This window comes from Tetrao urogallus (genome assembly GCF_951394365.1).
Source record: "Tetrao urogallus genome assembly, chromosome: Z".
NCBI classification, from domain to species: Eukaryota; Metazoa; Chordata; class Aves; order Galliformes; family Phasianidae; genus Tetrao; species Tetrao urogallus.
This window is the reverse complement of record NC_136816.1, coordinates 18103877-18118604: the sequence shown is the minus strand read 5'-3', so window position 1 is coordinate 18118604 and position 14728 is coordinate 18103877. Positions and strand designations below refer to the sequence as shown.

The window sequence follows — 14728 nt, the reverse complement described above, 5'->3', positions numbered from 1 at the left end:
TGGCTCTCTTCAGTGCTCCTATGACAACTAGTGCTGCTTTGTTCACACGTGTGACAGCATTTATCAAAGCGCTTCCTCACATAAAGCCATCAGCTGTGGCTCTGGCCCCTGTAGCACACAGGGACAGGCTGTACAGAGGCTCAGCATGGCCGAAGCGAGCTCTGACACGGCTGATAAGCAGTAGGGCCGAGCTGCTCTGCCCTGATAACAGGAGATCGGAGTGCAGAGTTCCTCTCGCTGCTTTTCTCCCTGTAAGCAGCACTTTTCCTGTGGGACAAACCACACGAACCCCTGCCTAAAGTCACGTATTGCCTGCTGTGCTCACCCTGCTGGGGCAGCTCTGCTTCCCACCAGCCGCTGTGCTGGGAGACCGGTGGGCTGCCTACAGCTCCTAGCAGGCACCCAGCCCGGCACTGGGACTTTGGGAGTGTTGTGCTGCTTCTGTTAGTGGCCTCTGTGAGATCCTTGTCTCTGGCTGTGAGAGAAAAATCTCTGTCTAAAAAAATGGTTACTCTCCATACATCCTATCTTTCCCAGAAAAGGCTCTGAATTCACCTTCTGGGATAGACCATCCTGCAGGAGCTGCCTTCAGGGTGCCCTCAGGGTGCAGAAATGGGGGTACAGAACAGCTCAGGTCACTGCACAGTGTAGGCTCACCAAAGACTTCTTGATATTCATCTCTTTTTCCCACCCCTGTTTATACTTGCTTTTCATTTCCCTTCAGCCATTACTCCTGTAATCAGAAAGAAATCCCAGACACCCTTCTACTGGTGTGTCACTGCCTGCCAAACAGGACTTTTTTAGCTCTTGGTCTGCTGCAATGTGCACATGTTTAAGGTGTCAGTAACATGACCAAGATGGGGAAAGGAAGAAGGTTAGGTCAGGGCAAGAGGTGCTGAATCTTCAGCAGGACTTTTCTTTGTGGCCCTTCTAGGTCACAAATCAGCTCTAGTTCAGTGACACGGGATTTGGGGCTCATTATTTGCATGCTTTGTCTCTGACTCACACGTGGTTGTCCAAAGATCTTGAACAAGTTTTTTTTTCCTGTGTTTCCCTCTTTTCTATGAGTATCCTGTCTTGAATCAAAAATGGTAGATGCATGTGTAATGCCAGAGTTAAGGCACCAGACAGGACAGGTAACTACAGCATCTAAAACTGAATTTCCTGCAAAGCTAGGCTTAATGTGGCTTTTCCTACAAAAATACATTGTTCTGAAAACAGGGCCTTTGTGTGGCATTTTTACAGACCACCACTGGAGTAACTCACGTCAACTAGTAATCTGTCTTGATGGTAAAGATTTGTAAATGTTGGCGAAGCTTTTAGTGTGCTATATAATTGGGATTTAACTTTACTCACAAAAAAGAAAGATGAAGCCTAAATCACCACCCAGCAGGCAGAAAAGGACGGCTGTAAAAAGCATCAAAGTAACTTTTGGTCAACATCTCTTCATCTAGGGCAAGATGACACTTACTATGGCCAATCTTCTTTTGCATTCAAAATCCTTATAAAAATGCAAAACAGTGCTACGTCAAATTCTTGCAAGCCTTGTATAATCAGCTTTTTCGCTTTAAAAATTTTGGTATCTACAGCCAAGATTGCTTTTAGTCAGTTGTACACCTAGTGAGAAGACAAAGGCGAATGCTTTTAAATCAGAAGAGGAGAGATTTAGCGGCCCAAAGAAGACCTGGAGGCACTCAGGGCCAGGTTGGATGGGGCCCAGCACAGCCTGAGCTGGTGTGGGGCACCTCACAGCCCACAACGGTTTGGGTCTGGGTGGGCATTATGCTTCATTCCAACATAAACATTCTATAACTCTAACTTACAGTAATTTTATATAGACTCTATTTCCATACTTTTTTGGGGGGGAGGGAGTAAGTAAGTAATTAAAAAAAATGTAGTTTCCTACTTCAGTGCAAAACCTGGATTTATTCATTGACTTTTTTTCCCTCGCTGATCAGGTAAGACATCCTGACAAAGGTAGATTCCCAGCTCTAAGAACCTGCAGTTACAAAAAATAATTCACTTTTTATATTGTCCAGGACATTTGTACATCACCCATTTTATCCTGGTTTCTGATTTTGATTGGTTTTGCTGTTGTTATTAAGTTCTTGAAGACAATAAATGTAAAGAACGTAATCAAGCCAACTGGTTAAATTATGGAATGCTCTGTTGTCTTGACTTTGTCTAAAAATGTGCTTAACCATATCAGTACTCCAGCCTTTCCTTTCTCCTTTTCATTCCCCAGTTGATTTCAATTTGTTATATCTCATACCTGCATTACATTTTACTACTGATGCTGCATGTTATTATTTATATTATCTATTACTGATATCACACAAGTCATCTCATCTCTGTTATCTCCCATGCATTTATCCTCTTGTGTCACATATATTATTTAGAGGGATTGACAAAGATTATTCTCCTAGATTGAGAGCCAAGCTGCTGCGCTGCGAACTTGAATTAACTATGCAGATATACTAGCATAACTAAGATGGCTTAGCTGAATATGACAATGTTGCTAAATATTTCATGTTCAGTTTTAGTTCAGTTACCGAGACAAGTAAATTGTTTAATGTAAATTGAGGCAATGAAGTCTTAAGGGTTTTGTTTTGTTTTTCCTTCTTTCTGGCTAAAGCCTTGTGGAAATTCAAGTTTTTGCTTTTAATAAATAAATTAATGTTTTCACTTTATAAGCATTTTAAGAAGGCAGGTGCAAAAATAAGTAATAGTGTGTCACAGAATTCCAGACTGAGGTTGGAAGCACCTCTGGGTTCATCTGGTCCAACTCCTGCTCAAGCATTCTCACCCAGAGCACATTACCTAGAACCAATACAGCACCGTGTTCACAGAATTGACAGAACACATTTTTCCATAGTGACATATTTAAACATAACATTTAAAAATCACACACACACACAAAACCACTTCACCAAAATTTTATTTTGCTGTATTCTCTACGGTGAGTTCCAACCTGCCCAGAACTCTGTAAAGATATCAATTTACTACCTTCCCTGTTGAATGTGCCTTCATATGGACTCCCCTCCCCTCTATTTATGCAGCCAACACATACTACATTGTTGTACTTTTTGTTGAAATGATTTCATCACGACCTGAGCTCATCTTAGCAGAAATTACAATGGCATGCCATATGAATAAGTAGTATAAGATTATCCTTAATGTTCTATGAACAATAACAATTAAAAAGGTAATATATTCATGAATATATGCAGCTAATTATAGCGTGGTAAGTTGTCTACAAAATGCAGGTAGGGTGCTTAGCTATCAGAAAATACACGTGTTTTTCATCTTTATATTTTTCCAGCTTACCATTATTGCTGAGTACTTCACTAAAATTCCAGGCAGCATTCTGGTGTTACAATGTCATGCTGAATTTCTACTGTAGCAGCACCAACAGTGTCCAAAAATAAGCAAGTGTACTTGCTGCTACAAGCATTTTTCACTTAGGAAAAGTCAACTTACCAGTTAAATCTTACCTTCTTCCAAAACTGCTTTGGTGTTTATTCATTTATTTATTCGGTCACATCCCTGGGCAAATGAGAAATGGTTCTGTTTTTTTTCTTTGCAAGCTTCAACTGCATCTTCTCTGTGTACATCTTATGTTCCAGCTTGGCACGTTAGAACATCTACCTGCAGAATTTAACTGCGCAATGGAAATCCACTCAATCACTTTTCAACTTAATGCTGTGCAAAATCTCATTATTACTTTTCAGAAAACAGCTCTAATCACAAGTTTTGTGTGAGGGATTTATTTTTGTCTTTGTTGGGTTTCGTTTTTTTTTTTTTTTTTTCCCCTCTAATTTCCAACAGTGAACAAAGACCAATTTCTCTTCATTGCAAACATACATAATGCATGGCCTTTGAGTCACCAGAGGTACTCGTAATACTACTATGAGCACCTGAGTAGTATTATGCAACTATTTTGAAGAATGATGCATGATAAGTCCAGATCCAAAAGACAAAGATAAGAAGGCCTATCTTCAAAAATGAAGACTCAATGAACGAAAATGGAATGATGAAATACTGAACAAAGTGCATTAATGTTAAGACCACTAGATGCTATCTTTCTGATGAAATTCTAACCCCTGCATCATCTCTGAAGTGGATGTATATTTTATGGACAATCTGCCTTGGTGGAAAGTTGGCTCTGGCATACTCCAGTATAACAGGTATCCCACCATAAAAAATAATTCTTCCTTTAACATATCATTAAAAATGCAAATTCCTGTTAAGTTTTAACACTTAATACTCTGCATCTTGGCAACCAGCTATATGTACCATAAATGTAATTAAAACTTACATAACATTCTTCCCATGCATTCTTACATGCTACAGACTTTTATCATATAACATCTAGATTTGTTACACTTGCCGGTTATATAAACCACTTTGGGATTTCTAGCACAACACAGTAATTCTTCAGGACTATCTTTGCTTTAAATAGCTTATGTAAGATAACAATTCTAACAATTGAAATACAACAGAAAATTACAAGTGCAGAATGTTTCCATCTCCTCAATCATATTAGATCTGTGACGTTTTCATTTTATTAATATATTTAGTTTATTTGTTCCCTTTGGCTGAGCCACCTATCAATTGCATTCTCATATTTTTTCGGTTCCTTTGACCAGTCTTGATGCCATCTAAGGTTGGCAATAACGTTTGAGTAATTCTGGCCCAAACTTTGTTTCCAGCTGATAAACTGCCTTTTGTTATAGTTCTGAACAGATGAAGAAACCCTTGGATAGTTCACTACTGAGCGAAGTATTCTGTCCAAGGATTGTACAGTTTCCGGGAATTTTATGGCAACATTTGTCAGCTCATCCGGATCGGCAGAAAGGTCTGGAACAAACAATAAAGGCAGTTGAGGGTCAACTTGCATTTAAATAAATTAACTGATCAGTTAGGACACAAGAATTGTAACATACCAAACAGCTGTGGAGGCACCGAAACGCCATCCATGTACGTGATATACTTCCACTGATCAATTCGAAGCATGTATGTGGAAGCATTCACATTGCAGCCATGGAACTCACTCAGCACCCACGAGGGCCGAGGCCCTCTGTGTGACACTTCATCCTCCGCCTTTTCAAGCAGCAGGGGTAAAAGAGAATACCCACTGAGGTTCTGCAGGACAGGAATTCTTGCTAGATCTAAGCAAAGATACACATATTCAAAGTTCCACTGAAGGTACCACAATGAACAAGACTTACATAATGCTACATGCCTCTGAAAATATACTGCAGTAAACTGGATATTGCTAGAACACAGAAACCCCAACGTAAGCAAATAACAACATATATTTAAGAAACTTTCTGACTTCATTTGCTCACCATCTAGGTCAATCTTTAAAACATTTGTTAGAACTGCTATCTATAGCTTCCAGTGATAGGTTCTGCTTTTTTATTTTTTAAGCCCTTCTCACATTCTCTGACCACCTCAGACTGAGGTATGCATGTATAGACTCAGTAAGCATGAAGCCTACAAGATCCATACCCCTCAATCTGTCTGGTCTAACACTTACTGGTGCTTAGCTCCTAACCAGCATTCTTCATCTATGACTAGAAAAATACTGTGTGAAAGGTAGTTGTTATAGTTATCACATATATATAACTGGTGAGGAAACTTAGGAACAGGGGCATTTGATAGGACTGGAGATAAGGATGGTATCAGAGGTGGTTTTGATACAGTGCACATGTTGAAAATACACAAGATGAATCTATAGCCTACTACAGATGCTCTACAGCCTACTGGAAGATCCTGTAGCTTGGATAGGCCCCTTGCTGCAAAATTACATCAGAATTATCTCTAACTTCCAAAGATCTAGGCAGCGTTAAGAAGTCATAAACATCTCTTAGAGACATTCTGAAAAGTACAGCTGAGATCCTTCTCCATGTTACCTCAGAATTTCCTAAAAAAGGAGTATGGCTATATTATTTTTAATTACCCTACTGAACACAGCATTCAAAATTCAATCTATTTCATTTTCACAGAGGATTCCATTCCATGATGAGTTGTGTCTAATATTCTTACAGTGATGCTCAGCAATATGCATTGCCCACAAGTGAGATTTTCTTTCATCATCACCTATCTTCTTTCTTATCTTTTGTTCCTACAGCACAGACACCTGTCAGTAATCTGTAGTTCTTCCTCTGGAGAATAAAACCAAGCAGTAGGAAGCCTGTAACATTACAAACCTAGTACTTCCAGTGTGGGGGCTAAAACCTGAACAAATGAATGCTTAATCTGAAAAAAAGCCAAAAGAGAGGTATAAACCTTTCTTGCCCCTCATCCTAAACTAGTAACAGTATTAACAGCTGTACTGCATTTTCCCAGTGCAAGAAATGTTCTGGCTGGCATTTTCAATGTCTCCTGCTTAACAGGACATCCAAAAGTACTTCTATTTAAACCAACAAAGCTAGTGCTAGTGATGGAAAGCTTAGGCTACATCCTGTAAGAAAAGACAGGAGTTGATGCACTTCTGGGTCAATTACCTGAATCACACAGAATCTGATGGGATGAACCCTATGTACCACACATGATATAGGGTGCACCTAAACTCCAAGTAAATGTTCAGGGTGACTACAGCCTTGAGACAATGCAAAACATAGAGATGTCTGCAGCAGCATGCAGCTTGAAGAGAAAGTAGAAATGATACTTCATACTTCGATATTCATCTTGACTTATCCAGCTTTTTTGATATTCATATCATAGGAAGAAGAAACTGCCAGAACAGAAGGAAAGAATAAACACAGGAAACTACAGGAAAATAACAAAGAGCAGGAAAAAAGGATGACAAACCACTTGTCTAATTAGATTATCTGTGGAAAAAGCACAAAAAAAGAAGTTAACTCTTCAAGTATGGCACTGCAACTTCTGTCTGAGGGTATCTGGCACAGACTTCTTTATATTGATTCAGTTCCAGAATTTGGTAGAGAAAAAAGAAAACTACTCAGGTTATATGCTATTTTCATCTAGGTAAGTGTTTCCAAAGTTTTGAGAAGAGACAAGCAGATAAGCATATTTTGTTCATAAAAAATCTACTTAAGATAATGCAGAAAAGGATTTTCTCTAGCTTTTACTGCTAGAAGTACAGTATAATAAGTATGTAGTGCAATTCCAAGGTCAAAGTCTGAACCAATGGATGAGCTAAGTGAGTACGTGAGTGCCTGGAGCGGGTGGGGGGGGAGTTCAGAGCCACCCCTTCTGTCTCCATACTTCTCCTGCCATCTGGGTCTGCGCAGGCCCCCTTTCCCCCCGCCCTTCTCTGCTGCAGCACGATGGTACGAATGGGGGAGGCCGCATTCCTCAGCTCATCCTTTTCTCCAAACTGTTACCGGGAGGGGTGAGTTAATTCCTCCTGGATATTTTTTCCTATAGCAACTATTTCTCAAATAAAGGCTCTGTCACTGCCTTCGTTTGCTCTACAAAGTATAATGATATATTTTGCCCCACATTCTCTCAGGCAATTGCAGTCTACATCTGATGCTTTTAAAATAAAGAGCTTTGCTGAGTACTTCGGGAAAAAAAAAAAAATCCAATTAGTAGCTTAAAACATCCTAGATAATGCCTGAAATGGTGACTAACATTCATTTCCAAAAAGATTCACATCTTGTCTGATACCTGTGATAAAACAGGTAACAGTTCAAAAATTCACTCCTAAAAGTAACTTAATGAGAATCCTTTTCAACAGTTTCTCTGCCCCATAAGGAATATTTCCATATTCAAGAAGATAAGCACGGATGTGCATTATCATACCTTACTACACTTGCTCAGATTAATTGTACATTTTCTGTGCAAAAGTCTATGCTAACTTTCTCCCAGTTGACACTTTGTAGAGGGAACTACTTTGACAACATAATGAAACTGCTATTCTTTTGGGTATCACCCCCCTTCTGGATGCATTTACATTCTAATTTCTACAGTGAACTAACTGTTCAGTATGAAGGCTAGCAAGGATTATTTGTATCTAAACTGTGTCTGATTACTTTGTATCTCCCAATACATTTTTAAACAGATAATTCCTCATAAAATCATTTTTGTGAGAATCGTGAGAACCAGTAACAGCAGAACACAAAATCATCAATTCCTTTATTTAAGTTTTATACACTCTTCTTGCATTTTACACCGAGTCCATGCATATGCTCCCTCCATGATTTATCACCTCCTGTTCTGTTACTACATTGATTCACAAATTGGAGACATAATTCTGACTATAATGCAAATACACAACAATAATTAGTTACTTAAAAAAAAAAAAGAATCATTTTAAATGACTTAACTCACCAAGCATGGTAGGATATATATCCACCAGAGAGACCACAGTTGATACTTGCTGCTGTTGTTTTATGCCTGGGCCCATAACTAGAAGAGGAACATGGGAACTTCCTTCATACATGCTCATTTTATAGAACTGACGGTGTTCCATAGCAAGTTCCCCATGATCTGAAGTGAACATAATGACCGTTTTCTTAAGAAGATCAGTATCTCTCAGAGCTGAAATAACCTCACCTGCAACAAGAAAAAGGCTTCAAAAAGATGGGTCAAATACTCTTTGAACTTCCTAACCTACACAGTGTCATGCAAATCCCAAATAATCCTATTCCAAGACTTGGGAAATCCAATCTCTGCCACAGGAGGCAGAATTCAAAGCAACCAGCCCAGAAAAATACACAGCAGTATGCAAGTATATGCAAGTTGCAGGAGTCTGGCTCTCAGTGCCACCTGGAGGGCAAAGAACAACCACAAGAATATCAAAGAGCACTATAGGATGAGAGGCATTTTTGCTATTACAACAAATAGTTGGCTTTGCAGAACTAAAATAGGGCCGCAGAAGCCCTGACATGACATTTAGGGTGAAGGACTCCTCACAGTATGCACCTTATCAGTAGGTGTCTCACCAACACGTGCCCATATCCCCACAAGAACATCTTGCACAGACTGTGCAAGGGAGACATGGACAAGACCAATGAAATCAGTAATGAAGCAAAGCATCTGCACATCATTAACATTCAAACATTAAGGTGATTCTTGTTTAAACAGAGCAGTTAAAAACTTAAATTACAAAGTTACAGTACAGCTCAGTTACTTACTGAGCTGGGCAACACCATTGTGGCCTGAAGTTCCTCTTGATCTCCTTCCTTTCATTAAACATGAGACAATAATTCCATGTCTTTAAAGTTACTTAATCATTGTAAAATTACAGAAAAAAAAAAAAAAAAAAAGGAAAGAAAAAGATTTGCTTCTTTTTCATAAATTTCACATTAGAGGGCAAGAATTTTCTTGTTCTTTCATTTTCACTATTCAAACTAGAAATAAAATGCCCTAAATTATGATGTTGCATTGTAATTGTTGCTTATGTAGATCTTACCATAACGTAGGAAGAACTCCCTCTGCTTAATTCATTCTTTCGCCTCCTTCATTTTCAATAGGTTACTAAGGAAGCTTCCAAAGGTAACTTTGTTGCTTAATTCATTATTTGCAGTTGCCATTGAATCCAGTCACTTAAAAATCAATCTCTAGGCAAAGCACTTACAATCTCAAAGTTGTTTACTTCTGTATTTCTATTTTTTCAGTTATCACTTCAAAAAAGAATATTTACTTATTCTTGCACAAGCATCCAACAAAGCTTTGCTGTACCTATGCAGCTTCCACTGTTTCATTCATGGGCCTTGTTAGCACCTTTCAGAATGAATTCACCTGGCAGTACCCTTAAAGTCTATCCAGTTATTACTGAATAGATTGATTAAGCAATACCTATGCAATTTATACCTAGATCTGAATTGCACGGTTTTATTTTATTATTCCAAAAGACTGGCTCTATCAGCATTTTTTTAAAAAGAAATTAAAAATAAATCAGAACATAAAAACCCACTATGTTATGAAGCTTCACTTACCAAGCATAGCATCTGTCTCTGCACACATAGCATAATAAAATGCTCTAATGCTTCTCACTTCTTGCTTTGTAAACTCTCCTGTACAGTTTTTGGTGTAAGATGAATAATAGTCTACTGGATGCATCTCTGAAAGTGAAGACCACGTGGGAATTTTAATAGCTTCATATTTTACCTAAAAATAAAGGGGAAAATAACATTACAAACTAAATTAAACAGTTTAAAGGAAAAAAAAGAAAGGTTTAATTTAAAACTTTTTAGCATAATTTGTCAGTTCTCAGTCTGTAGTCTTCGAGATATCAGCAGCTTATCTGTTAAATAGTGCTGCTATTTCCTCCATACTTTCACAGGTATTGAGTCAATTAGTTATAAAAGAGTGATAAAAATCAGCTACTAATGAAGGCCATTTTATTTATTTCTACAGATTTTAAGCCATTTAGTTACAAAGAAGCAGAAAAGCTAAAAGAAGGAGCTGATACATTACATACAATGCTAGATCTGTATATTCTGCTAGTTCTGCACAAATGGACAGTCAACAGAAAAGAGACTTCTTTTTCAGAAGATCTCTGACAATATTAATGACAAACTGGCTATATAATTTAAATGTGTTTCTAGCTATTGAAGTCCAGATTTACTGATTCAGTATTAACAAACCTTTTCATTACAGAAAAACAAAATAAACAAAATTACTTCATCAGAAGTCCAACATCTTATCCAAGTACTACTTACTGTGTACTGAAATATTAGAACTGGATCTGACCTGAAAAATTGCAAGGAATAAAACACATTTCACAATAAAGTTACACACGAATTTAGATTTAACTTTCACCTGCACATACCTTTTTAAGCCAATATGGAGACGTTAAAAATGTAGAGGATCCAAAATTTTCTCCTGCGTAAGGTGACGGATACGGATGTGGCAAATTTAGCCCCAAGTAAAGAGCAAATGGTTGGGTGAGGTTAATGGCTTCTTTCTTTATCCAAGTCACTGCTCTGTCAGTAACCTGCCAATCAGTTTCCATCACTCTCACATGCCTTCTGTCACCAGTAAGATTTACCTTGGGTCTTCCCTCTTGCCGGAGCAGGAATTCAACATCTCTAGTCCAGGCTTCCACACGGTTGCTGAGAACACAGACAGAAGATATATGCACTTAGAGGAAAGTGTTTTTTTCACTTTCCCTCCACGCGAAAAGTTTCTCCTTAACTTCTCCTACATTTGTAGCTGCCATCTCCTTTTAATTGCTAGATAAAGGAAAATTGTTTTTAACTATAGCTATTTTATACCTATTTTATATTCACAGCTTTAGTCACTCTCTTCTGCTTCTCAATCTTTTTTCTTTTTTATAAAAAATTAATTTCAGAATGGTTCTTCTTCCCATTTCAACAGAAAAACAAATAAATTAGAAATAGCTTCTCCATCTTGCTGACCCCGATTGACTTTTTGTCATCGAATCATACAGTTCATCTGGTATGCATGGCCTTGGACTTACTTAAAAAAATTCTGTGAGAAGTGACCTAGCTGGAGCAGGCACCTTCAAAAGACACATTCTGCTTTAGGAACATTATCACTTACAACAAAAATCCCTAACAGCAATTTATCTTGTACTTTTGCTTTTGATATAATTGAGAAATGCCATCATGAAAATGGAATATAAGGAAAAATAAGAGAAAAATGTAGAGAGAAAAAAAGAAGGGGTGGGGAGGAAAAGACAACACTTTTGGAGCAGGTTTTCTTTCTTTCCTCCACAAAACACTGAGAAATCTGAGCTACAGATGTCCTGGCTTCTTTTCGAGACTGAATTACAACAACTGCCAAAAACAGGATTATAAGGAAACATTCAATTTAAAATCTCCACCCATCTTAATTTTGTTCAGGGAAATTTTAATATCACCACTGAAATTCCAAGGGAAAACATGAACGATGTAACCTTGCACTTTCATTATTTCATTGCTGATATTTAAAGAACACCTAACCATTTCTACCCTCACTGAAATTTTACCACTGCATCCTTGACATCCAGAACAACTACTTAGAATTATCTGTAACTGTATTTTTTAATTAGGCCTTTGTTTATATTCATCCACACTTTCAAGCTGAAAGCCCTAAACAAACTACTTAGAGAAGTCATATTTGATAGAGAGTTAAATTCAGATGTGGGGATAAGAGTAGTGTCTGTGTCACATTGCATACAACACCGTAACGTTGACATATAGAGAAAAACATATTATATAGGCCAGATTGGTATCTAATCAGAATGAGAATAAGATCAAAGTAAAAACAAAAACAGAAAAAGCAAGCAAGCAAATAAACAAAAAACATCAATCCCAATCCCTCAGACCAGTTCTCTGGAACAACACAGAAGATTTTTTACATGTGCAAGACTGATCCTCAGGCACAAGAGGAGAAAAAGATAAGCCAGAAATAAGAACCTTCAGAAAACCTGGTAGAGGAGTGAAAAAGGGAGCAATGCGAAATTCAGTCCCTGAATGTAAAATCAAAGTGCAAAGGCTTAACAGGTAATTATTTTAAAACTTCAGAGATAAATTCTGATTTCCAATACTTTCAATGAGAATGAATACCACCTATACCAACAAACTGTACTCAGAGAGGCCTGTCATATTACTCACAACTGTCTATGTTATGGAAGGAACATCCATCTGATTACCTTATTGAATGATGTCCAGAAGTATAATCCAATTTCCCATACTTTTGTGTGTAGTAGCCATGCTTCTGCATGAGATCCATCCATGTTACATAATCCGGATCTAGACCTTTGAAGTTATTCCATGATTCAGTTAAGTGTGTGAAAAGACCACTCCACATTGCTGGAAAATAAAATGAGACACGGTTTGTGAAAAGTAAGATAACAGGATTGAGAACATGTTTATGTAATTTTAGTTCAGTTACAACTTGGCCTTGAGAAACAGAAGTAATAGCTAGTTCTTAAGAAATGGAATACAGCAGTAACTTGGAAGCCTGTACCTGCTGCAGTTAGGACAGGATGCTTCTTCCAGCTTACATCTGCAACAGTGCTGTAGATGACATTTCATTTACATCACCTCTGGTGGGTCTTTGCAACAACTGAGAAGGGTAGAAACACTATGAAATGTAACATTTGATTTAAGAATATAGCTTCCTTCTGAATTCCCAACTTCTAAATTCTGCAAATGGGAAGTTGCATATGGGATAATGATTGCAGCAAGTAAAGAATACTTAAGCATGTAACTAAAGATGCTAAAGGATTTATCATGTATTTAATGGCCTTAAGAATAAATGTAAACTACACAAGAAACAGAAAAAAAAAAAAATGGATCAAGCACTGTATAAATTTGAGGTACCACCAAAAAAAGATTAATTGGTCTGACTGAGAAAACAGCAAAGCTTCCCTAATCTCAAGGCTTTGAAATTAACGTACATTTAAATTGACATAGGCAAATATTAATCATTTGCATTTATCTGATGTTTCTCCTGGTCCTACCTGCACGAGAAGGACAACAAATTGGAGAGTTGGTATAGGCATTGAGAAAGACAGAGCCATGTCTTTTCATAAAATTTATGAAAGGCAAATCCACAGTCTGATTTCCAGGATAAAATGTCAAACGTCCATCCTGCAGTCAAATGGAATAACAGCATATAAGCATCACTGTCTCAAGTTATTGCCTGCAGTAATTTATAATTTATTAACTTGAAGCTGTGTTACTCAAATGCAGCTGATTGTAAAATAAATTGTCAAGGTGGGGGGGGGAAAGAAGCAACACAAGTGACAACTGTATAACCACAATTACCTAAAGGAGGCTATAGCAGAATTGCAGAATCCCAGAATAGCCAGGGTTGGAAGGGACCTCAAGGATCATGAATCTCCAACCCCCCTGCCACATGCAGGGAGGATATTAGGAGAAATGTATCCTCAGATTGACTGGTGAGGCAATGAAACACACTGCCTGGGGAGGTGGTGAAGGTTTTCATGAAATGCATAGATGTGGCATTAAGTGATATGATTTAGTGGCCAGTGGGTTGATGGTTGGACTAGATGATCTCATGATCTCAGTGCTCTTTTCCAACCTCAATGATTCTATCAGTCTATAAAAACGGCAGCATACAGAGGCCTGCTTCAGATCTGTTGGCAGCTTCAGCAAGGAACTAGAAATAAAATGGACTTTAACATTTAAAAATCAGCCATTTTGTTGGTCAATAGTATCTTTAATAGAAGCTGAACATTTGGAGGAAAAAAAAATGATTAGAATATTACAAGAGCTGATGTTCTCACAACGATAATAATAAGCAAAATACAGCCAGGGAACCTAGAGCTTAAAAAATAATAATAAAAAAAAATTATAAAAAAAAAAAAAGGAGCTATTGCTTCCTCTTTGAAATCACCACTAAGAAGCGGTCTAAGGCGGATATCGTATTTTACAAATAGTTAGGAAGAACTGTTCCATGAACGGCAGGCAACGCGCAGCAGAGCACAGGAGCGGAGGGGAGGCCTGATGGCGGCTGCGAACCGCGAACAGAGGGCAGCGCCGAGCCCTGCTCTGCGGGGACGGCCGTTCCGCCTCGCCCTGGGCGAAGAAGCGGAGGCAGCGCTGTGCGACGGCGGGTAGCACCGAGCACAGCCATCATCACACCTGGAACTCGGCCACAAGCCGGGTGTAAACGTGAAACGCCCCGCGGAGCCGCGGCTACTCACGAAGGAGTCGCAGGCCAGCAGCACCACGTTTGGCCGGGAGGAATGCCTGGGCGGCCTCGGCGTTGCGCAGTGCGCGGTAGCCACGAGGAGAAGCCCCCGCAGCAACACCGGCGGCGCGCCTCTCCGCAT

General features: G+C 38.6%; 1 protein-coding gene across 1 annotated transcript; it reads right to left on the bottom strand.

Moving 5' to 3' along the window:
* Window positions 1–4576: 4576 nt before the first annotated feature.
* ARSK (arylsulfatase family member K) lies at window positions 4577–14728 on the bottom strand (the record flags this gene model as incomplete). Its single annotated transcript, XM_079548231.1, has 8 exons — window positions 4577–4860; window positions 4947–5171; window positions 8305–8529; window positions 9915–10086; window positions 10751–11033; window positions 12578–12737; window positions 13391–13520; window positions 14600–14728. 8 exons carry the CDS (start codon window positions 14726–14728, stop codon window positions 4577–4579), a joined length of 1608 nt encoding a protein of 535 aa, XP_079404357.1.